Source organism: Neopsephotus bourkii, unplaced genomic scaffold (genome assembly GCF_033783945.1).
Source record: "Neopsephotus bourkii isolate Nb327-2 ecotype Australia unplaced genomic scaffold, CSIRO-AGI_Nbou_v1 NB_1053, whole genome shotgun sequence".
Classification (NCBI taxonomy): Eukaryota; Metazoa; Chordata; class Aves; order Psittaciformes; family Psittacidae; genus Neopsephotus; species Neopsephotus bourkii.
Genome location: NW_026901542.1, coordinates 936,889 through 962,410, shown reverse-complemented (window position 1 = coordinate 962,410; position 25,522 = coordinate 936,889). Strand labels below are relative to the sequence as shown.

The 25,522-nt window shown below is 39.6% G+C and overlaps 1 protein-coding gene across 1 annotated transcript in view; it reads right to left on the bottom strand.

Annotated features, from left to right (window-relative positions):
- Positions 1-16,208: 16,208 nt before the first annotated feature.
- The window catches only part of PNPLA8 (patatin like phospholipase domain containing 8), a 36,890-nt gene continuing 27,576 nt past the window's right edge, over positions 16,209-25,522 (bottom strand). The window contains exons 11-12 of the mRNA XM_061361167.1: positions 18,815-19,010; positions 16,209-16,744 (exon numbers count right to left, since the gene is read on the bottom strand). Of these exons, the coding sequence (XP_061217151.1) occupies positions 16,470-16,744; positions 18,815-19,010 (471 nt within the window). The 3' untranslated portion in view covers positions 16,209-16,469. The remainder of the gene's footprint in view (positions 16,745-18,814; positions 19,011-25,522) is intronic.

Here is a 25,522-nt window from a genome sequence, read left to right as displayed (position 1 = left end):
CAGAAGTTGTATGGCTGAAGGAATATTAGCTTCCAGTCTTCTTCTCTCCTGCCTTGCATCTCTTCTGTAGTCCTCCTATGACTTTTTGTAATATTTCTGTTCAGTTTATGCTATTATAACCATGCGTGAGCAGTTCCAAACATAGTTTGGTCTTCATGTTGCTTTAATATCAATCTTGATTCACTTAGCGATCTACCACCTTCTTCTATGTTAACCTGTTAGAGTTTTTTGTAGTCTTTGTTTAGGGAAGCATTGATCAGGTACATGACAGTAATTGCATTGATACACAAAACTTGTGTGTGATGGGTATCAGGCATGATCTGGGCATTTGCAAAGTGCTTTTAGGAGGAAGTTACCAAATAAAATACTCAGAGGGCTGATACATTGGAAGAGGTTTGGTTTAGCTGAAAGAATTCCTTGTCATTTTGTTCATAGACCAGACTTTTTAAGGGATATGGAAAGACATCTTGGGTTGTTCATCTCACCTAACTTTAGATGTCTACTATGTGAAAGTCTGCATCTGAGCTAGTCACTCTTTCTACTGAGTATAAAGGGAATCAGAAATAATCACTTTTAGTGTATGATTCATGTAACCTATTTTAGATGTCTATGTTAGGAAAAGCTGGGTTAAATCCTAGAAATGCTTGCTTTTCTCCATTGACTCTAACAGGACGAGCGGGTGTCTTGTTCAGCTGTAAATGTCTACATTGTAAGACTCTGAATTTATGCAGCTGAAAGTCACCCATGTGATCTTAACATGAGTTATCCCACTGTCCCACTGTTCCACTTGTTTTGACATCTTAAAGTGGTGAATGGTGTAGCACACAGAGTACTTTACACAAAGTAAAACAGTGGGGAATACCCCACTCATTATATTGAAAATCAATTTATCATATTCATAGAATCATAGAGTCACAGAATAGTTAGGGTTGGAAAGGACCTTAAGATCATCTAGTTCCAACCAGCCTGCAATAGATTATGGGCCCTCCCAGTCAAAAACTGAACAACTTTTGAGATTAATTTTAATCTGATTTATTTGTGGTCATTTCAGATTTCATTTGGAGGATCTTCTGATACCATAATAGTAGAGCAAACACACTTATTGTTGTACTAGTGCTTTTTTGGAAGCTAATGTTTTGTTTACTGTAGCACCATAAAATCTGGATATTTTTAAGCAGAAAAGAGATGAAAGATAAGATCAAAAGCTTAAATGATAATCTCTAATGTTAAAAGCTGCACTGCTTGGTGTACAGTAACAAAATCAGCTTTCACAGAGAACCAAGCAGAGGATGTGTTTTGATGTCAGATACGTTGAGAACTAGGCTACCAAGAGGATCATGCAGGAAAGACACTGCACAGAAGTGTTCTGATGTGCTGTCAAGAACTGTAAAATAATATTTAATTTAAGGCTTCAAAACTATTCTCTCAAAATCTGTGACTATGCTAAGGTACTGCCATGCTTATATATATATATAGAGAGAGAGAGAGAGAGAATCATAGAATCATAGAATAGTTAGGATTGGAAAGGACCTTAAGATCACCTAGTTTCAACCCCCCTGCCATGGGCAGGAACACCTCACACTAAACCATGTCACCCAAGGCTTCGTTCAACCTGGCCTTGAACGCTGCCAGCAATGGAGCATTCACAGCCTCCCTGGGCAACCCATTCCAGTGCCTAACCACCCTTACAGTAAAGAATTTCTGCCTTATATCCAATCTAAACTTCCCCTGTTTAAGTTTTAACCCATTACCCATTGTCCTATCACTACAGTCCCTAACGAAGAGTCCCTCCCCAGCATCCCTATAGGCCCCCTTCAGATACTGGAAGGCTGCTAGAAGGTCTCCACACAGCCTTCTCTTCTCCAGGCTGAACAGCCCCAACTTTCTCAGCCTGTCTTCATACAGGAGGTGCTCCCGTCCCCTGATCATCCTCATGGCCTTCCTCTAGACTTGTTCCAACAGTTCCATGTCCTTTTTATGTTGAGGACACCAGAACTGCACACAATACTCCAGGTGAGGTCTCACGAGAGCAGAATAAAGGGGCAGGATCACCTCCTTGGACCTGCTGGTCATGCTCCTTTTGATGCAGCCCAGGATACGGTTGGCTTTCTGGGTTCCGAGCTCACACTGAAGCCGCTCCTCTTCATTTTCTCAACAACCAACACCCTCAAGTCCTTCTCCACAGGGCTGCTCTGAATCTCCTTGCTCAACCTGTAGCTGTGCCTATGTATTTATAAGATCTCACATAGGCTTCCCTTACAAGACATTATAGCACCTAAGGTAGCTAGCAGGCTAAGCATGAGCCAGTTAGTGGCAGCAACCCAGAAAGGATGTGTTTTTAATCTTGCTTTTTTAGGACTTCAGATATTCCACACTGCTGGGAGACACTGCAGAGATTCACAGGGCTGAAACTTCCTTCAGAAATTAGAAGCTTGAATGCAAAATGGAAGGAGAGGATCTTGTTCTTCAAGGAACAGATGGAGAGGAGGAGCTGCTGGTGCTATCACCTGTCCAATCTTCCATTAGCTTGACCATTACAGTGCTGAGAAGGGAAGTAGGAGGTCTCGGTTCAGTTTTTTCCTTTGCTTAATAAACTTCAACTTCTCAAGGCAGAAACCTTTTTTAAATTAGATTTGTAACTGGCCTCCCTTCTCCCCAGTTGCTTGACTATCTAGACCAAAAATGTTTTCTCTTGTGCCTGTGAGTATTTAATAATGCCATGCAAAGTGAAATACCTTTTAAGGAGAGATGACAGCACCATTTTATTTTGGAATACTCTATTTCTTAGCTGCTTGTTGGCACAGGTTGAAAAATGAGTTAAACATACTGGACAATTCTAATCACAGGAAGACATTACTGTCAGCTTGGTTTTGTGTCAAGTTTAATCAATCAGATGGATGTGCTTTGAGAATGCTTAAGAGATCAAGTTTTTCAGGTAAAAGAGAGAGAGGAACTTTTTTAAAACATCCACAGATACCAGAGTATGCAGACCACAGTGCTTTTGGCCATGCTCAGAATGTGATCTCAAGGAACATAATGGACTGTTGTATCTTGTCAGAAACTTGAGAGAGAAAGGATTATATAAAATATGTATTTAATGCCTGGCATATTACAGAAACTACGTCTATTTTTGACAGCTGTATTCACATGGTGAAATGGCTCAAGTCAATGGAAATTTGATATCGATTTCAGCAGGACCAATGTTTTATCTGGTGTATAAATAAAGGAAGGAAGTCCTTCACACACAGTGGATTAAACTGTCTGCAAACACCAAACACATTTTGTGTGATGATTAGAGTTCACATTTTTCCATTACAAGAGATTGGCTGAGACAGTTAAAAATCTCTTACAAGCCTAATTCATGGTTCAGAGTTCTTGAAAAACTGCTCTTCAAAGATCAAACATCCGCAGACACCAGGCAGCTTATCCAAGGGGCTGCTAAAGTGCTGAATGCTAAGCAGCTCCATTTTCAAGAACAGGAACTTAAAAGTCAAGCTTGACCTTATGATTTAACCTGTTACGTCTTTTAGCTGAATATCTCACAGATTAAGAGAGTCTGTCTTTAGTGGGGAGTTTTCCATTATAGAAATTAACTAGGAAGCAACTTCAAGATTCTGGAAAATGCCTATTAATAGCTATTAGAGCTGTAACTCTCGCTTTAGTGAAACTTTATTCCAATGCACCAAATGTTCATGCACTTGTTTATTGTGCATATATATAAAGTGACTGAACTTAAGGATTCACACACACACACACACAAAAAAAAAGCATGTAAGTAAGTCTTTTCAGATGACAGAGAGAATGAGCTAAGTTAGTGAAAGAGTAAGGTCTGCTGCCTTTCCCAAGACGTGATTACAAATTTTGATCACAGGTAGTAAGGTTTAGAATGAAGGAAAGGTTTTGCCTGGGAAACTAAGATGAAGAAGAGGAAAACTTTGATGAAAAATTACATCAATTAAGTCCTTTTGAAGTTATCCTTTAGTCTTCAACTAGAAAAATGCCTGAAGAGCTTTTCAAGTCTGCTTAAGACACACCTTGTTTTCTAAGTCAGTTGGACCTTCTAACGATGACATTATTTTTAAATTGCAAACACACCATTGTCTTAATGGCTTACATTTGAATTTCTTGAAGCAGCTTAAATGAGAAAACCTATAGATAAATTGACTGGCTCTACTAGGTTCCCAGAGGAAAGGCATCAGTTCATAGTCCTTGTAACTTTCTGAATAGATGACAGTGAACAATCAGCTCTTTTTTTTTCCTGCATAACCAAACATATTTCCAAGGTCCTCTTGTATTGGTCACCGTATCAGTGTAATTGTGTCTTTTTAAAGGTCCAGAAAATAATAATTACTTTAAATGAAAAGTTTTGTACTTCATGTTTTTATTTATGTTAGTCCAAAATACCAAAGAAAATGTACAATTCACACAGTCAAAACACCCAGGATAGGAGGAAAAGCAACACCCGTGCAGCCCATCCCCTCAATAACAGTGCACACTGTAATGCGGAATGTGAATATTCTCAGCTATATCTGCCAGGGAGGTTAGTTAATAATTTATAGGGTCTGTGGTAGTCCAAGCACCAAATGGTGTTTAGAAGACATGGTTGATGATCACTGCAGTATCTAATTACTACCCTTTGTGAAGCCTGAAAATGGAGCTCAGATGCCCTGGAAACATTCTAGCAGTGATGACCTCCAGGCATGAATTAGGAGTTTTGAAGAGTTCCAGAAATCTGCCCCAGATTAATCAAATACTTTGAAGGAATCAGAAAAAAAAAGAATTACTGAAAGGATTTTATATGGAACATAACAGATGAATTAAAAACAATGAATTCATGCATCCCAAGAAATGTAATACAAATACACACATTTAACAAAATAAAGGAATTTAAAAATGAGAAGATTCGGGGATATTCCAAATGCTCACTGGTATCCTCACTCAGCAGGTGACATCCTGTCAGAAATAATTTTCCCCATGCTTTTGAAATTAAGTTGAGGTGCAGCAAATTTGCAAAGGTCCTGTTGCATGTGCACGTGGGAGCCTCAGCATGAGGAAGGCATACCTTTCTTTTATCCTCTCATTCCTAGTAGAAAATTGCACTGATACATAACCAGCAAGCAGGTCTATTTAATTTTACCATTCTGTCTCTAGCAGATGAGCTTTTGTATTTTTTTGCCTGTGTTTTTGTATTTTGTTTGCTCATTTTCAATCCATGGTATACTAGCATAACACTTCTCAGTAAAGCCACAGAATGCTTCTATGTCCTCTTCTGCTTGATCTCCCCTAAACCCATAGTCCCTGAGCTGTGTTATTTTTCCATTCTTTTCTAGCAAGAACATATAATTTTCCTTATACAAGCTGAAGGAAAGTGACACAGTTTCTGACAATACTGGAAATGAGTCTCCTCTGTCTCCCTATTTATACTTTACTGAAAGAGGTAGTATCACATACAGCAATTACCATGAAGTTTGGGTATCTCCCCTCTATGTGCTGTATGTCACTCAAATACATGAAAACCCTTAATGATGTATAATCCCTGATATTCACACTTTCTTCTCAATGGAAGTGAGCCCTTTTCCAGTTCACATTTCTAAAACTTTCTGTCTTTCATTCCATAACTACCTGCCTCCTTCCAAAGTACTCGGGCTGGACTCATGTTTAAAGGATAATTACTTACCTCCTCTGGTGCGAGTACCCACTTCCCTGCTTGCTGTGCTGCTGACTGCCACAAGAGCCCATCAGTTTTCTCAGCTCAGAAGTTCCCTTGAATAGTTTGAAAACTTGCAGAAGCAAATTAGTGTAGTCACCAGCTGTATGCTCTCAGATCAGATGGCTGAAGTGACAGCACAGACTACGTGGTATTTCATCACCAACAGCAGTAGAAGTTTTCCTGGTTTACTCAGACTAGTGCCAACTGAATTTTCCATTTCTTTAATAATAAAGGCAGAGTGCAAGCAAGCCTAAAACGGTGAGACATGCAGTTTTGTTTCTCCATGGTGCTGTAAATCCCAACTGGTGACAAGCAATATGGTCCATAGCCTGGCACTAGCCTTCACAGGTGTAGCTGGTGGGCTCTGATGCCCACTCTGGAGGCAAGGTGGCTCAACCAACCGTAGGAGAGGATGTGGAAACCTCTGGATCTATGGAACTGGTTCCATGACTTTTAAATTTAATATGATCCCTAAAATGGACTCAGGGGGATTCCTGTACTCCTTGCAGGGAACTTTTAAGCGGGTGTGAATACATCAAGGTTTTTTCTCTATGTATGTATACATCTGTTCACTATTTTTGGCTACCATGGATTATGGAAACATCTTTAAGTGTGAGTTCCCTAATGTGTTTACATAGCACATTCAATAATAATTTTCATATTTGATATCTGAATATCTGTAATCAATGCACAAATAAAGTTGTGGCTTATTGTTTCAATTTGTGTCTTCAAGCCAAATAGATTCATTGGTCATCTAGATTTCTCTTTAAAACCATGGTGTATATATATATTACTTTTGACATCAAACTTTGCCTTTTTCTGCTGGCCTCCACTTACGTTCTCAAGCTATTATTTGTTGTTGTGATTATGAAGGAATCTTCTACCACACCCAAAATCAGTCCCTTGGCACGGTCTTCTGTTATTTCACCTATGTAATAATAATTCCCTCATTTCTCCAATCATCTGTTGTTCTGAGAAGCACCTGTGCTCAGCTCAAAGGTTTACAAATGCTGTAACACTGACATTTCTGAGAAGGAGGCAAGGCTATTGCTTTTTTTCTTGTAACACTTTTGTCATTCTTTGTTCTATGGCATGAATTCAAGAAGTAACATGAAGCGAGCTATCTTAGGCAAGTATACTCTTGCCCAGAAATAAACAGAGAAATAGATGAGCACAAAGACTGTTCTGTAAGCCATTTAACAATTGTTTATAAGAGCAGCATTAGCTTTCAAAATTAGGCATGTGATCATTAAAGTCAGTGCTTTAAAACACAGCATTATAGATAGAGCAGTAGAGAGAACATCAGAAGTCAAACCAGGCATAGACAAGTCCACAGGGCAGAGTTAAAAAAACAGTTCTTCAGAATGTGGAACAATGACATAGAAAATAAATGTTCTTTTCTGGTAAAAGGGAAGTTCTTGAAGCAGTGCTCAGGTAGGAACTCATATAGAAATGCTATTGTACCTTTTGTCCCTAGGGAAGTAAACCTAGCCCTTGATTCACAATAGCTATTGTTCTAGACCTTGAAAACAACATGAGAATAAGGCAAGATGAGTTGTCTGAGCAAAACTATGAAATCCTAGACAACTTCGCAGAGCCACCATCTACTGTGACATCTTGCTTTAGTAACGATAGAGACATACGTAGAGATTAGAGATACACAACGGACACATATACCTGAATAAAAGCTCAAAGTTGTAGGGTACTAACAATGAGCCTTCTGTGATCCAATTTGTTGACCTTCACAGTAGGTGACTGCAGGCAGGAGGCTAACACTAAAATATAGACTAGCTGTATCAGGTATTGTTTCATTCAAGCTAAATGAAAATGAAAGCGGCAGTGCTATATCTGTGTAAAGCTATTCAAGCATGTCTGCATAGGATTAGAAAAACAACTACATTCAATCATTTTCTAATCTGCTGTGCAGATGAGGTTTATGAGATGCAATGTGTTTGTTTTTACAAATACATTCTGACAGGGTGACTTACCTTTTGAAGAAGCTCTTTATTCTTTTTTCTTTTTAGGTAACTAGGGAAGAAAAGCTGTCCAGGAACTGTCATGATAAAAAAAGTATATACTTCTGAACACCTAATTAGATGTTCTGTTTGCTACTTTGTATGGGTTTTGGGTCTATTGTCCCTTAGCTTGCCTCTGACAGCACCAGTAATGTTTTGGAGCTCTGGAGGAAGACCTAGCAGATGTCCAGGTGCTGTGTTCCTCAAGGAATGGTTACACTACCATTCAGATCACCTCCTTGTGTGATTTGCAGTGATTTGAGACTGCCAGCACACACTTCATGACACCTTGTCCTGGGTTTAGCAGCAGCAGTCATTTTTCTCTTTCCTGGTAGCTGGTGCAGTGCTGTGTTTGGACTTTCAGGCTGGGAACAAAGCTGATAAAAATGATGTTTTGGTTTGGCCAAGGACTTTGTGAGCCTCATGCTCTGCCAGGGAGGAGGGGAAGCCGGGAGGAAGCAGAGACAGGACACCTGACCCAAACTGACCAAAGAGGTATTCCATACCACAGCACGTCATGCCCAGGATGTAACTGGGAGTTACCCAGAAGGGAGACTGGACTGCAGGGTTGGAGGAGGTATCGGTCGGTGCTTGATCGGGCTGGGGGGGCGAGTTATCGGTCGCCTGGTGGTGGGGTGTTGTATTCTCTTCCCTTGTTATTTCCTTTATCATTACTATTATTGGTGGCAGCAGTAGTGATTTGTGTTATACCTTAGTTACTAAACTGTTCTTATCTCAACCCGTGGGAGTTGCATTCTTTCTGATTCTCCTCTCTGTCCCTCCAGGAGTAGGGGGAGGGCAAGAAAAGGGGGGGAGTGGGTTAACAAGCTGTCTGGCTGGGTTTAAACCACGACACACCTCCATGATGCATGCTTTTGTCCACATAGATAGCACAGCTCTGCAAATCATGGCTGCACTGGCACATGTGCTTTTCCAGCAGCAGGAGAGTGTCCTCTCATGCAAAAGAAGACTTGGTATTTGGAATAGCAACCTGCCTATCCCAATGTCACCCCATGATGACAACCAAAGGTTACACAAGTGGCTTGTAGGGTTAGCAGAGCAGCACCCATGCTCATCCTTTGGCTTGCTCAGGAAACATGCTCCCTTCCATCCATACCTAAAAACCTGCTCCAACACCTGTCGGCCCAATGCTGTATCAAGGTTGGGAACTTTTGTTGTCTCACTGTACAGTAGATTTCTCTGTGACAGAATGTTGGCATGGGAATCTTCCTTCGAGTAACTGTCCTGGGCAGAAAGGAGAAGGCTTGGCAATCAGCTCCCTGCCAAGAATAACTCTGCCAATTTCACAAACATCCCTATATGTCAGCCGGACACTTTATACCATGTCTGTCAGCAATGCTCTTGATAGAGGTTACCAGAACAAGCTAACAAGGTACCTGCTGTCAGCTGGAGTTTATTTGTTCTGGGGACTCCACATCTCTGAAGTGCTTTGTCAATGGGGAGCTTACCATGTGTACTTTCTGCAGAGGGATCTCTTGACACTGCCAGTCTTTCACAATGCATTTAGGGTTTGGCAGTGGAAGCTCACCTAGAAATCAGACATTTCAAATTATTTTGGGGACCTGAGAAACAGTCTTTTCCAGTGCTTTTAGTGATTTTGAGCTGACTCTGGACCATGGAGTACAGTTTTCTGAGGTCTGGCTGCAAGAGCTGCTTCTTGATAAGTAGCTATTGTGAGGGAGGAAAGCAAAGGCATTGTGCCCTGACAGTAATAATGATCTAAGTCTTCTTCCTCATTATCTGCAGAAGGAAAGAGAAGTATCTTTTTCTGTGTGGTTTGATTTTGTAAAGGCCTGACTGGTCAGAGTGACTATTAATGTGAAGTGGCTACAACTTTAATGTGGGGGAAGAGAGTATGTGCTGAGCATCCGACTGCTGCTTGTGTACAGCTGCCACAGTCTCCCAGGCCATCAGGGTCCTTTTGCAGATTGGCTGAGTGGCTGCCTGGAGGTGATACTGCTTTCTGGGTGTGCCACGGGGACGGTGCCTTCCAACCAAATCAGAGCAAAAAACTGACAAAACCCAGTATCAACCGCTCAGTTTTGATCTAACACATCCTGCATATATTTGGTTCTGGAACTGATCTCTCTTTTATTTTTTTCCACAGTACTTGTTTTAAGTTGAATTATTATGCACCTTCTGTAAATGTATTGGCTTGAAAAGGGATGACAATCACCTGAGAGGCTGCAGCGTACCAAGCCCCGCATAGTAGATGAGAAAAACCTTTCCTTTCCTCAAAGACAATCTGAAGTCAATGCATTTTACATACCAGACAAAAAATATACAGGAATAGCATCATGCTGGAAGTATTTTGTCTTGCTTTTTTCTTTACTATCTCTAATATACACAGCCATTTATATATATATATATATATAAGAACCAACAAAATAAACAGCTGTCCAGAGCACACTTGCTTCCTGACAATCTCATCTAAGCTTTCCTTACTGATCTGTAGCTCTTCCCAAGGATTCATGACCTATTTACTGCAAATTATTTAAAACTCAGTCTGCTATAAACATATTGTCCTTTCCGCTGTATTCACACCCAGCCTTCGTTAAGCATTGTTCAGATCTCTTGGGGGATAGTTTTAAATACAATATTCAGCAAGAAATAAATCGGCTAGAATGGACACAGTGCTCAAGTTTTGAAGTTACGATGTGCTTATGTCTTAGTAACTCCGTAAAGTAATGCTTTGAAGTCAGATTTAGTAGTGCGGTAGTTTTGTCCTTTAACTCCACATTTTATGCAGTACCTGAGATACCTGCCTTTCCTTGTAGGAGGCTGGAAATATTCCCTGCTTAAACATTCCAGCATTTCTGCTTTCTTTCTTTACAGAAGAGGTGTTGTTTTGTTGTTAGAAGTGTTCTGTGACTGCCTGACTTGCTTGCGTGAAAATATGTTCAGATGAGGTGTACAAAAGCAGAGGAGAGGACAGGACTGTATTTGTGATTTCTACAGAGCAGTCAGTGAGGAAGCAGGGAACAGCAGCTTTGCTGGAATTATGGCCAAGGGTGGACACAGATCAGGTTAAGAATTATAAAATTTTGGGGTTTGCTATCATAACTTTGAGGCATTTTGGAAGAGTGTTCCCCTGTGATATTATTGTGATGCTTATTATCCCATTCAATTATAAAATAATGATGTGAGCACAAAAATCTGTTCCTTTTGCAGTTTACAAGGATTTTAAAATGCAAAGAGCTTTTAAATGCAAAAATTGTAAGTTTGCTGAACTCAGCGTTGCACTTTAATGGTATTAGTAATCTGTCCAGGTTGTCTGTGTGGTTTTACATAAAAATGCTGGTGCAGCTTCTTCCTGAAAGGTAAAGATTTCAAAATGCTGCTGTGTACTTTTCATGCTGTTGCAACTATATGGTGAAATAGCCCTTGATGATACTGTTCTAAGAAACCAATACATTGAATGAAATACTAACTAAAAAGCAAAATAACATTGCTACTGAAGATTAAACATGCATTAATTACCAACATATAATTACTGGAGTGTTTCAGTGCTTGCTTAATTTTTCATATTATGCTGAAAATTGCTAGTGAAATCTGTTAACGTTATTAAAATAAAAATAGACTATGAAGAATAATTAAAAATCTTGTTATATAAGTATACGTGCAAACAGAGAAGGCCACCAGCAAAGCACTAGAGCAAGCAGCACACTGTGCTTCACTGCTTAAGTACCAGGAGCAAACATGACTGCAGGTGTGGGAATGAGGAGGCTGGAGTGAGGAAGCTGCTCAGCAACAGGAGAACTGGGGAGCAGCAGTCCCTTGTGTTCAAACCGCAGCAATATGCAGCTGGAGCAAGGAAAGAGGAAAAGGCATGTGGCATGCTTGTTTTTCTGGAATATGATTACACAAAGACTATACCTTACTTCCAGCACCAAACTGTCCCTGAGACGGAACAGGTCTGCAAGGTCTGAAAATTTGACTCGCTTTTTAGGCAACAGTGCAAAAAACCAAGTCATTTTCCCTTCTTGCCTCATGTAGCTGAGTGCAAAAGACTATGGGTTTGTATCACAGCTGTGCCTGGAAGTGCAGTCCTTAAGCAGAAAGAGGAATTCTTTAGCACAGCCGCTCCTGTTTGTATTTAATACTTGTCATTTTGAGAATAGTCTTTTAATGGACGAAAATCAGCACTACTTGTTGACCCAGCAGCATACAAGTGTTTTAATCTCTGATGAAAAATTAATGGTGCCAAGTAAGCAAGCACACCCCAGATTTCTCCTTCACCTTTTATGTATCTTGTATTACTGAAGCCTCTATCAGCTCCGTTTACCAGGTAGGCAAGGACAGCAAAATGAATTATCTGTAAGTGATGAATCAAAGACAAATCATAATACTTATCTAGTAGGTGTAATAAGAAGCAGCTGCTAGGAGCTTCCATATGCATCTGGACTGTGTTATATACAAGAGATTAATGCATTCTTACCTGCCATGTAGGTGAGAAGGGATTCAGTTGGCCATGGAGACCGGCAGCCATTCTCATAAAACAGCCACCCCTCCCCACCATTCAGTAGCTCAGGACTAAAACTTACACTGAAACAGTTTCTTTTGCACTGTTAATTCTCTGTATACTGTTCTGTAATCTTGCTCCTTAGGTTTTAGCACCTTTTATTTCTGGTGAGTAAGAGGATGTATGGTTTTGGGCAAGTGCTGCCCTTTATCTTATGATCTTTTCCTTCAAGTATTTTTAAACAGCAGCATGTACCTTCCTTCCAGCCCTTGTTTTGTTAGATGAAACAAACCATGCTCTCTTAAATCTTCCCTTTGGCAGCCCTTCTTTGCATCTGTTTTAGTCTGAGTATCTCTTTCTGTAACAGCAGTCACCAAAACTGTAATTATATTCCACCGCTGCTGCCTGAGCCTTGTGCAACAGAATCAGTATCTTCGTAACACTGCTGGAACAGATGCTGACAGGAAATATCCCCAAAACCAGTGATCACACTTCAATATTTAAAAGCTCTGGTTTCTTTCCTTTGATAATGAAACCTCCTTCAATTAAGATCTCTTTCTACATAGATAATTAGAAACTAAGAGATTACCTAGAGGCTTTTCACTTTCTGACTTTGCATAAAGGGAGATTATTTTATGTCTCTACCTTTTCATCCCCTGGTATGGACTCTTTCTTACTGCCTTTCAAAATCAGAGCAAGGGCATTATGTCAATTTTGCAAAGATTCCACATTATCACCTTCTAAATTAAAGCATGCACTTCCTGATTTTCTCTCCAGGATGCAAACGTGGCACATTTTCAAGTGGGAACACTCATCTGGGCAAACATTCTTGTTTTCTCTGAATTCACAAATAATCTGGAATCCGTATCTACCATCTTCTTGTGATTTCTTATTCTAGATTCAAAATTCACACTTATATCTCATTTTTCAGGTTTGTTCACATTTTCCTGGCCAAGGAATTCTCTGGTGTATCAATACACACAAGTACTTTTGTGAGTGCTGACTCAATTCCATTTGTTAACTGGATAACTGCACGGCATTCCCAAGGGTACTTCTTCGAAGCAGGATTCTTTTAGCATAATGTTCTGCATTTGAGTATTCCTTCTCCCATTTTTAATTTTACATTTTTATTATTCAGAGGCACTTTTTTCCACTCCAGCCTATCTTCTCAAACCCATGCTGCACTGAAAACCTGTTCAACATATTTGTAATCCCTCCTAGATTCACTTGAGAACTGTTATGTTCTTCAACCCATTGAAATGATCAGTTAAAATCTAATCTGCTCCCTACCAATAAAATCTCTTAATTTAAAATTTCTTTTCTTCATTTAGCCAGTCCTGATTCCTCTACAGTTCTCCTTATTCCATCTTTTTTCTATTAAAGTATCATGTAGGATTCCACATCTAATCCCTCAATAAACTTCCTGAAAATAGTTTTATGTTCAGTGCTATAGAAATGCATCCACAATAGGATTCCTTGCAAAACACTAATAGTTTTTGAAGTAACAAAAAACTCATTAAAGCCAAAGTGATAAACTGTTCCACCTGCACATTTTAAAGTGGTTTAGAAGGGAGAGCAAACTGCTAATTAGTGCCTCAGACTGTGCGGCACTTGCAACACTGAGGATCAAAGAGTTTGAAAGAATTCAACACATGCATCTTGTGAATCTATATACACAGTGGCCTAAACCAGTCTGAATTTATTGCTCTATAGTTCAACTCAATTTCTTGTCTGCTTTTAAAAGTCACACCTAAGAAATAGTATTTGAACAGCAATAAAAGCAGAGGAAAAATGGCAAATGAAGATAGCAGCTTCCAGCAAAACCTGTGTAATTACAAATCCAATCTTGCCCCAATTGAAATAGATTGCTCCCTCCCTTTCCTTAAGACAACAGTGTGAAAAATTAACAATATATTTAAACAGAATCAGAATGTTTTCATTGCCAGAGAACTGAGGGAGCACCAGAAATGTAGGTATCTGACTGAAATAGCACAGGTAGAACTTAATACATCAGATTAAGAACAGGCCAAATCAAATCTTTTCTAGCACTACGTAGCAACTCCTAAGCTAACGAAGGATCTCAGCTCTCTTCCTCAACAGTTCCTTTCACAAAGGCAGCCTAATAATATTTTCTAAGACTAGTACAGAAGGTGTCTATCAAAGTAAAGGTTATTTTTAGCAGATAATGCAATGGCAGGTGGTTAGTCCCAAAAGGCAAGTGACAAACACACTGGACTTCTTATCTAGTAAATCTTTTTAACATACAGTAGCTGCCTACTAAGAGATAACATCTCACCCAGAAACCTGTGAAGCAATCTTATTCATGGGTACATGACATGCCCTGCCCACTGTTCTTGGCATAAGCAGGAAATTGTGAAGGAATGTGCAGGAAGATTTTAGTATGTTAGAAATGTTAACTTCACAACTGTAAAGTCATTTCAAGAGGATGTAGATATGAAAATTAGAACATAAAAGGAAATGCATAATTTATTATTTCAACTGCTGATTTTCTTCTTGACTAGAGACATGTGAAGTTTGGCAACCAAAACTGAAGCTTCTATTGTCAGCTGCTCCCTCAGGTGAACTGTTCCAGGGTTTTATTTCCTTTATCCCGTGACAGGAATAGCTGCTGCTCAAGTGAATTCTGTGGCTTGGGATTATTTTCAAATAATGAATGAAAAAACTTGAAATTATCCCAGTAAAAACAATAGTTAGCAAGACCTAAAAGTATCTTCATTTTGATAATTTAATATGCCATTTATAGTCATCCAAATATCTTAGTGTTCTGGGTTCACCAGTGGCAGTCATTTTTTAACCTTCTTAGGAGCTGGTGCAGTGCTGTGTTTTTGACTTTCAGCCTGGGAACAGCGCTGATAACACCGATGTTTCTGATGATTAAATCCATTTTACTAGCTGTATTTCCTAAATGGCAGTTACTGTTTTTTGGTTTAATATGGCACTTTATATTTACATCTTATTAAGCTTTTTATTGCATCTGTTTGCTGTGCCACACAAAACTGTGTTTTGGAAGAGCCATTTATTTACTTTGTGCTTCTTAAGATACTTTTTCATAATTTTGAGTTTCAGGAAAAATTTCTTCACTGAAAAGGTGCTCAGGCATTGCAACAGGCTTCCCAGGGAAGTGGTGGAATCCCAGACTCTGGAAGTGTTCAAAAACATGGTGATGAGGCCCTCAGTGACCTGGTTTAGTGGTGAACTTGTCAATCTGGGGCTAGAGGTTGGTCTTGATGATCTTTAAGGTCTTTTCCAACCTAACTGATTCTATGATCTGTTTTTACTTACTGCTCAAATGTTTGGTCTGACCAAGAACTTCCTGAGTCTTATGCTCTGCCAGGGAGGAGGGGAAGCCAGGAGGAAGCAGAGACAGGACACCTAACCCAAACTGACCAAAGAGGTATTCCATACCACAGCATGTCATGCCCGGGATGTAACTGGGAGTTACCCGGAAGGGCTGGCTCATGCTCAGTGAGGCTGTGTATTGACGGGTGGTATTGTATTCTCTTCCCTTGTTATTTCCTTTATCATTATTAGTATTGGTGGCAGCAGCAGTGATTTGTGTTATACCTTAGTTACTGCACTGTTCTTATCTCAACCCATGAGAGTTAGATTCTTTCAGTTCTCCCCATCCCTCTGGGAGTGGGGGGAAGAGCAGGGTGAAGAAAGTGCAGGGCTGACTTACAGCCTGAGCTTAAATCATGACACTTAGTCAATACTGTTATGTACAAAATCCACTGAAAATAAAAAAAAAGAATTCCAGTGTCATCTTTCAGATGTAAAAGTGCAATTAACATAGGCAAAGTTTTGGTAAGAACATGACATTTCTGTTAAATTCACTGGGTACGTAAGAACCTACGAGTATGTTGCCTACATTAAAGTGAATGAGTTTTATTTTCTGTTAGTTTTGAATAAGTCTGGTAGTTGATAAACAAAGATTTACTGCACCATGATTATGGTACATACATCAAAAAATGCATGACAGTTGTTTTCCACAATTTTAAGTTTTACTGACTTTAAGAAACTCCAGAGCAACAACAGTAAGATCTGTAAAGGTCAAAAAATAATTAACACCATAAAACCTTGTATGAAGCAAGTGTGCACATATCAGCCATCCAGAACTGCTTTCTCCAGAACTCTGAGAGCTTTCCAAAGATGTTATTTACCCCTGCTAAATACCTTTACAGTACTGAATGCATTTTTCTGGAACGACATTTACATTTATGATCTTTCATGCATTACATATTCACAATTTGGAAGGAAACGAAAGGCCTTCATACATGTCAGTCTTTAACCGCATCCAGTCCTGAAGTCTCTGCAAAACTGTTTTTTCTTGCATTAATACTTTTGCAGCTTTTCTCAGTTTTTCTTCATTTCGTTCTAAATATCGAATTCCATCTGTCTGCAGCTGGTTGAGTTTCTCTTTACGACTTTCATCTAGCGGTATGTCTTCATTCATAAGAGGGTTAAATCTGAAATAAGTATCAGCAGGTAACAGTGCATCCAGCATGGTGTGAACTTCTGCAGTGAAAACAAAGAAAGGGAACCATTATATTTACATGAGACAGACAAATAGTCCTTCACGGTCTCTGAACAAGAAGTGCTCTGCAGTGACACAGTAAGTGTAAATATGTGCTGCTTTGCTGAGTAAATGTTTTTCCACCACTGCTTTATCAAAACCCCTTTCTCATTAGAAGGTTTGCAAATGACCCTGTAGCTCTGTTTACTCTGGAAAAGCTGCTGCTTTTACTCTACGCCAGCATCACTGGTATGACTATTAAGAAGGCTTTGCAGCTATCCAGATTTTTAATTACGTGTGCATTTCATTCCTTTACAAGTGAGTGTATATGCTGAAGAGCAGGCACGTAGCTTACACATTGCAATTCAGGATGCCCATGATTTGTCACAATTAGTACTAAGGGAAGTAGGTATTGGGGAGATGACAGCTATATAGTCTTCTCTCAGACTGCAGTAAAAAGTATGTAGGTTTAAAGCTTTCTTTTGTTTGCAACTAAATAATTTTTTATATAGTAGTACAGATTTTGGCTTTAACATTAATTTAAAATGATCAAATCGAATTATAACAGTTAACTAGTAGAATCATAAACTGGCTATGTAATGTATTGGTATGTTCCTCTCTTCATTTTTCCTCTTTTATAACCCATTTTCTCTCTCCTTTTCATCTCTCTTCTGTTTGTTGACTCCCTTAAAATTACATTTCCATGACTTCCTTCATCTTTCATTCTCTTTTATTTTCACCTTCTTCGTATTCTTACCACGCTCCTCCATTCCTTTAGACATCTACTGTCATATAAACATTTTAAAGTGAGAAAAAAATACCATGGGTAAGACTACAGCAAAAGACTCCTCTTAACCTGAAATTTTCTCTGGTTGGTCCCTCCTCCTGTAAATTACTGCACTTTGTCTCTGTTCTTGTCTCGCCACATCTAGTCTTTCTTGCCCTATTTAATGCTCTCTCCTTTTTCCTTCATAACATAACTACCCATTTACTCAAATCTTCCTCTTTCTATTTTCTCTCCTTTGGTCTCCACAGTGATCTTTCCTTTCTTCCTCTTCCCCATCAAATTTCTTGCCTGGTTTTTCATCTGTAATTAAACTTTTTCTTCCCTGGATAAAAAGTGGATGGCAAGTCACTCTTTCCCACAATTCCCACTGCCATTCCACAACTGGACAAAATACAAATTTGGCCCCAAAATCTAGCTTTTCCTTATGACAGTCCACTGACAGAGGCCACACAGCAAGGGACCTACACTGTTAGGAGTACTTCTTGTTTCCTAGTTTTCTGCAGTATCAGTCTCCTTTGTAAGGTGGGAAAGAATCTGAATATTAAAAACAAAACAGATGCAAATTGCCAGTGACAGAGATCCAGTGTACTCCCATCCTAGGAACAGAGTTTATTTTGGTAAACTCATGTGTGGCTCCTCCTGACAGCAATGGAAGTTAAGAACATTGGTAGGTACAGTCTAGTCCTTGGAAAAGTCCAGGTATAAAAGCACACATAGAAAAGAACTAAATACCTTTTCTGAAGCTGTTGAAAACCAATCAGTGTTCTATATTAAATTTAAGCATTTCATTTTATGGGAAGAACAAACCAAATGTAAGAAAATATGATTTTCCTATTGAAATTAATTCTCAAGTATGCCTTTATCCTGAAGCACAAGTGAGAACATTTCACTCTGTATAAATCTTGTTGGATTTTCATTGCCATTCTGATAAATTTTAAGGTATCTTCTATCTTTATTATACCTATATTAACAACCTCATTCACAGCTGAGAATTCATGAACTAAATGAGCTTTGCAACACCATAGTGAAAAGGAAGATTCATGGAGAGAAGGCTAAGAAACATAATCATGTTATCATCTCCAGAAAACCTGTAATATTGGTAGTAAAACACCAACTACACATAGTGAGTTACAGAGAGACATGTTTCAAGCAGTTTCAATGCAGCAGGTAGAGAGGAGAAGGGGAAATACTAAAGGTTGCAGATCACTCTGAACTGGAACTATAATTCTATGAAACATAAAAACCTGAGAACAGGCACAATACAAACGTATCTTAAGACACTGACCTTCTGTGTCTGTTGCACTGCTGATGACGTTTGTGAGTTTGGCTTTCAGACTGGTGTATGTGACGTTGGTCTTTCCTTCACTTTCGTATCGACCAGTGCCCAGTGATACTAGACACTGCAGTGGAACACCTGGCCAAAGACACTTGCACTCATGAACTGCCAGTGCAGAAGGATTATTTAGCAGCAGACCTCCATCCTGTAAATTAAAAATGAATACAAATGTCAGTACTCTGTATGACATATGCTCACAAGAGAAACCACAATTATAGACAAAACTAGCATAGCACTAATATACAAAACCGGTTAAACCAAACAAGCACTGATGTCCATATTCTGTGGAACTGCTCTGTTTGTGCCAGGCAGCAGCTGTATAGCCAGGCTTCCTGGGCTTATGAACACCATCAGAGCAGTGCCTGTGTCTGCAGTCAGTTCTGCTGTTGTGAGCAGCAGAAGTAGGCGACGAGAGCACTATTCACTGGAATATCTGAAGTTATGATTTCATCTTCTGAAGACCTTTTAGGTAAGACAGACTGATAGCTTCTTAAACTGTCAAAAATCAGTAAATAAAAAGCCTGCATTTCAAAATGTTTATTACTGGGATTACAAGGATATATTCTCTAACAAAATCCAAATGACTGCCTGCAGATTCTAAAATTAAAAAGAGCTAAGCTTGGCCAAAGCTACTTTATAAGCACAGTCATTACACAGATGTCACAGCCTGACTTTAAGACTTGGAAAACTGCAGAATCATGTAGGTTGGAAGGCACCTATTGAGCTCATCTGGTCCAATCCCCCTCCTCAAGGTGGGTCAGCTACAGCGCACTGCCCAAGGCCATATCCAGTCCACAAATGGAGATTCCAAAACCTCTCCAGACAAACTATGCCAGTATTTGACTGCCCTCACAGTAAAAGATCTTCTTGTGTTCACATGGAATGCCATGTGTTTTCATTTGTGCCATTGTCTGTGGTTCTTTCAGTGGACACTGCTGTGAAGAGTACAGCTCCATCTTTATTCCCACTCCCCCATCCTTTAATTGTACTTCCAAGCCTCCTCTTCTCTAGACTGACCAGCTTTCTCAGTCTCTCTTCATATAAGATACTCAAATCCTCATGGCCCTGCACTGGATTAATGTCTCTCTTGTACTGGTGAACTGAACACAGTACTCCAGATGTGGCCTTAAGCACTGCCCTGAAGCAGCATTACCTTCTTTCACCTGCAGGCAAGACTGTTCTTAATGCAGCCCAGGATGCTGTTGGCCTTTTTTGCCACAAGGGTGCATTGCTGGCTCATGTTCAGCTTGTCCACCAGCACCCCAAAGTCCTTCTCTCACAAGCCGCTTTACAACCAGTCAGTCCCCAGTGTGGATTGATACACGGGGTTATTCCTCCCCAGGTGCAGGACTCTCTCTTTATTGAACTTCATGAGAATTCTCCAGCCTGCTGAGGTCCCTCACACAACCATCTTGTGTTCCAGCCATTCCTCCCAGGTCTGCAACATCTGTGAACTTCCTGCAGATGCACTCTGTCCCATCATCCAAGTCATTAATGAAGATGGTAATACTGTTGGCCCTGTGTCAGCTTGTCTGTGCTGTCATGGGAGATAAGCGTCAAAGGCTTCACTAAATCTAAAGTAAACAACATCCATTGCTTTCTACTTGCCCACCAAGCTAGTCACCTCGCTGCAGAAGGCTGCCAGATCGGTCAGTCATGAAATGATTTGTAAATCCACAGTGACTACTCATGATCACCTTGTCCTCCATGATTTTGGAAATATTTTCCAGGAGGATTTCCTCCATCATCTCCCAAGGGATGAGATGAGGCCAACTAACCTGTAGGTCCCCACAGCTTTCTTCCTGCCCTTCATGAATATAGAAATGATACTTGCTTTCCCAACCCTTCCCAATCACCATGATTATTTAAAGATAATCAGGAGCCACCTTGCAATAGCATCATCCAGCTCCATCATCATTCACAGGTGCAACCCATCAGGCCCTATGAATTTATGTATGTTCAGTTTGTTCAACCACTCCCTAAACTGGTTCTCCTCTACTAAGTCTAAGTTCTCCTTGCACCAGACTTTCTCTCTAGCTTCAGGAGCCTTGTATTCTTGAAAGCTGGTTTTACTGGTAAAGTCTGAGACAAAAGCAGTAAGCATTAAGCATTTCTATTATCTCCCACCAGCTCCAGTGACCCAGTCAGTAGTGGGCCCATGTTTTCCCTAGTCTTCCTTTTGATGTTTACACGCTTACAGAAACTTCTGTAAGTTGCCGTGAACACTCCTCTCGATTCAACTCCAGGCCAACTTTTGCCTTCCTAAGCCCATCTATGCAAGATCGGTCAGCAGATCTATACTCCTCTAGAGTGACCTGCCCCTGCTTGCACCTTTTGTACGCTTCCTTTTTACGTCTGAGTTCAGTTAGGACCCCCTTGCTCCTCCATGCCATCCATCTTTGCTTGATTTCCTCTTTACTGGGATGCGTCCTTTCTTGAGCTTGAAGAAAGCCACCACTGAGTATCAAGCCAGCTCTCCTGGACTACTCCTCTCTTCAAGGCCACAGCCCATAGGATTTGTCTGAGAAGAGCTCTGAAGAGGACAAAATCTGCTCTCCTGAAATCCATGGCTACATTCCTGCTTTTTATCCCTGCTACCTTCTCTTTGGATCTTGAACTCTCATGGTCACTGTAGCCAAGACTTTCTTTAACTTTCATGCCCCTGACCAGTCCTTTATTCTTCATAAGCATCAGGTTCAGCAAAGTACATTTCCTTTTTGGCTCTTCCATCAACTGCGGTAGGAAGTTGTCATCAGTGTACTTGAGAGATCTCCTAGGTTGCTTGAGCTCTTCTTGTACTGCCTTTTATCAGGGATCAGGATGATTCAAGTCCTCATCAAGAGCCAGGCTCTGAGAATGTGAGGCTTAAGTTGTCTGAAGATCAGAATTCAGCCAAAGACTAATAGGAATAAAAGCTACCCTTAAAAGTCTGGAAGTAAGGAGAGACATCTTTTGCTAGCAACATGTCAAAAGTGTAGGTGATGAGGCTGGGATAAAGTACTTTAGGACTCGTAAGAATCCATTTTGACCCAGCAAATCTCAAAAAGTTCAGCACTTCTTGGAAGTAAAATGACCTTCATTTCAACTAAGAAATAAATTGCTTTAGACTTTGAATTCAGTAAGACTTTCTACACTGGGAATGCCTTTAAAATGCAGTTATAAAGGAAAAACTAAAGCTGAAAACATCAATAGGAGAGACAAGTATCTTTACAGCCATTCAAAAATCTATACAAAGAAAACATTCAAAATACACAAGGAACAGAGTATTGACTACAATAAGCATTATGCAATAATTTCCTACACCCTAAATCTTCCTGAACCCCTGTATCCGATAACCAACCATTACAAGAACAGTAATAAAAAGCAACTCTACTCAGGAATAGGTAGAATACAAAAGGTTTTGGAGCTGATAAACATTCCACAAAACCCCTTTAGCTACAGCTGTGCTAGATAAATAAGCCAAACCAGGATTACTGTGCTGAGTTTTCAGACTTATTTTTTAATTAAGCTTTCACTTCAACCTACAAAAAGCTCTTTGAACTCCCTTCTGGATACTGTCCGCTTTGCTCAACACACTGTTCAAATGAATGGTCTCTTCAGTGCCTATTAACTTTTGCTTTTGTTTAAATTAGCTTCTACACAGAAAACAAAATACAAGGATGTTTTTCCCCTTGACGTAATTCCCCATGAATCTTAATCTAAAAATCTTAAGAGTTATCTTTGTGGCGCTTGCTTTTTCTTTAAATCCTAGAATAAAACCATGCTTAACAAATAATTTCCACTAATCTTACCAATATAATTTGATTAAACATCTTTGCTTCACCATGGGAAAATTAGTGTTGTATAAGGTTAGGGGGTATATAATACTAAAATAATAGAACATTTTTATAATATTGATAAATAAAAGGTCAAAGGAAGGTAAAGCACACATACCTACACATACCTAATGTGCACTGTGATGATGATTAACAGCTTTGTGCAGTGATTTCCATATTTAAGCAGTCTCCAAGTTAGGTTTATTGAAGTGACAGTAAATATCCATTCCTAAGAATTTTCAATTTAGACACCTATAATGTAACTTCTAGCATACGTGTCATGTTTGGTAAGTCAGAAGCCGGGCTCAATGATGAAGGCAACTGATTTTTTTTCTTCCCTTCCAAAGCTATTATGGTTGATAATGACCACATCCTGATCAATACTGGGCTTCAAATCAGCTTATGCTATTAAAGATATTCATCATATCACTCTTTTGCTTACAATCATAGAATTATAGTGGAGAACAAGAGGCAGAGAAGCCATGGAATCTCCATGCAGGGTATTTTTAAAACTCAACTGGGCAAGTCCTTGAGCAAACTGACTTAACTTTGAGGTTTTTCCTATTCTGAACAGGAGGCTGGACTCCCTGAGATCCTGTCCTCCTCCAATTTTCCTGAGGTTCTACTCTATTTAAAGAAATAGAGTATGAATCATAGATGTGTGTTATTTTAGCTGCAAAATGAAATTACACTTTAAAGGCCATTCTTATTAGAAACTGAACTTTGTCAGCCCACTCTAAGTCTTATGGAAAATGCAAACATGCATTCTCCTTGGAATACCTCAGAATCTAACTGGACGGGTAACTTACAGGAACTCTTCAAATGACTGAACTGCTGACGAACAGCAGTGCGATTGTCCTGAGTTCTGACTCAGGACCCAGTGTTGGGCAAACAGCCAGAGCAGACCCCTCCTTTTCTCTTGATTCTTTAAATCTTCCGTTCTTTATTGTCTGGCCTTCCCTACGTTTCACCATCTCTTCTCACTTAGCCAGTTCTCAAAGTGGCTGCAAACTCTTCATTTCCCAAACATACGTGAGTCACTCCTTCCCTTTTGTGTCCTTCTGTGCTGCTATGGTTAGTCCACTGGCAAGCACCAGATGATTCTTCCTATGCTGAACTTTGCAAAACCACGCCACACTTAGAATCATAGAAAAGTTAGGGTTGGAAAGGACCTTAAGATCATCTAGTTCCAACCCCCCTGCCATGGGCAGGGATGCCTCACACTAAACCATGTCTCCCAAGGCTCTGTTCAACCTGGCCTTGCACACACCACCTGAGTCAGCTTAATTTTCTGGTAGCTCACTGAACACAAAGTGCCACAGAATGAATATTAATGCAAGTAAGCATGAAAAAACCTGCATAACTTTCTTAATGTTGTCAGGCAGGTAAACAATAGGGAAAAGGCTTTTAAAGAATTCCTAGCAAAAATAATGGAACCAATGAAATGAATTAACGTGAAAATGGAACTTAATACACATAAAAAGCCAAGCTTTTAGCAACTGCAAAGCACTGAACTCAGGAACTGGGACGTTCAGTCTTTTGCCACAGGCTTTCTAAGTGGTAAACATTCAATTGTTATGTTTTGTTTAATGTTTTAGCAGCTAATTCCCAAGTGAATGCAATGAAATTCTTTTTCATACAGGTTTTCCAAAATACATCACAATGCAACTGTAACGACATTTTCAGGGCTTGATGGTCATTATCCAGAAGTCTAAAGCCATAGCCAATATTTTCTATATGTTTTTTGATAGTTGCAAATTAGTCAGGGAAAGCTCCCTCATGATGTGACTACCAGACTGTAAATTATTTAAAGCAAGAAAAATGCATCTTTTGGAGGCATATACTCCAATATAAACTCTGCTTGCCCAGTTCTAGGAATAAAGAAAAGCCTGATTAAACACTATGAAATAGACAAGGGCAAATTCTACAATCAGAAGGAAAATACATTGGGAATTCTCAAAGAAAGTGCTCAGACTACTTGGGAGTCTGGTAGCACAGAACCTTCTGATAATCTTGTCCTACTTAAATAATTAATGAATGTGCATAGTCACTCTTCAAATTTTTGGAAACAGTTATTTAAAATTAAGATATTACAATACTAAAATCAGTTTGACCCACACTTGACCATGGGCAGTTATTTCTAACAAGTTCAGAATAGCTTGTACATTCATAGACTAGCACTGCACTTTCTAATTTTGTCAGACTCAAGCTGTGCCTTGTAACTGCTCTATGTAACATCCTGTGTGTGGCACAGCTTCACCTGAATGATGTCAAACTTTGTGAGGAAAATAGCCTAGCACTTGATGAAGGATACATAACTAACAAAGCCAAGTCTGATATTTGGAAGCTGAGTTTGTTGGCTCCATAGTAACCACTTCACATCACTGTCTGTGCAGACATGCTTTGCATTTTAGTTCATTTTTACAGACTTGCTCTGTTGTTTTCTTTCATTGTCTCTGTGAAGAAGTGGAGACAGAATTAGTACAAAGCTATCACAGGAGAAGACAGGCTCAGATTCTGAATGGACTTTTTGAAAAGTATTTTCAAAATTCCATGCTTATAGTCAACATAATAACATAAATATGCAGACTAGGGGTAAGGCTCATTGCTTCAAATAACGAGTTTGAAGAATTGCTGCACTATACCAAGTGGCTACTACTTAGAAAAATTGAAGTAACTACTCCGAAAACATTTTCTCTAGTTTCCATAAGTAACCAGCTACACCTAGTGAATCATCTGTAAAACTAGCTCAATACATTTACATAAGCAGCAGCATATGTTCCCAGAGTAGAAGACAGGAATGAGGAACAGGATAATTCTTTTGCTACCTGTGAGATCCATT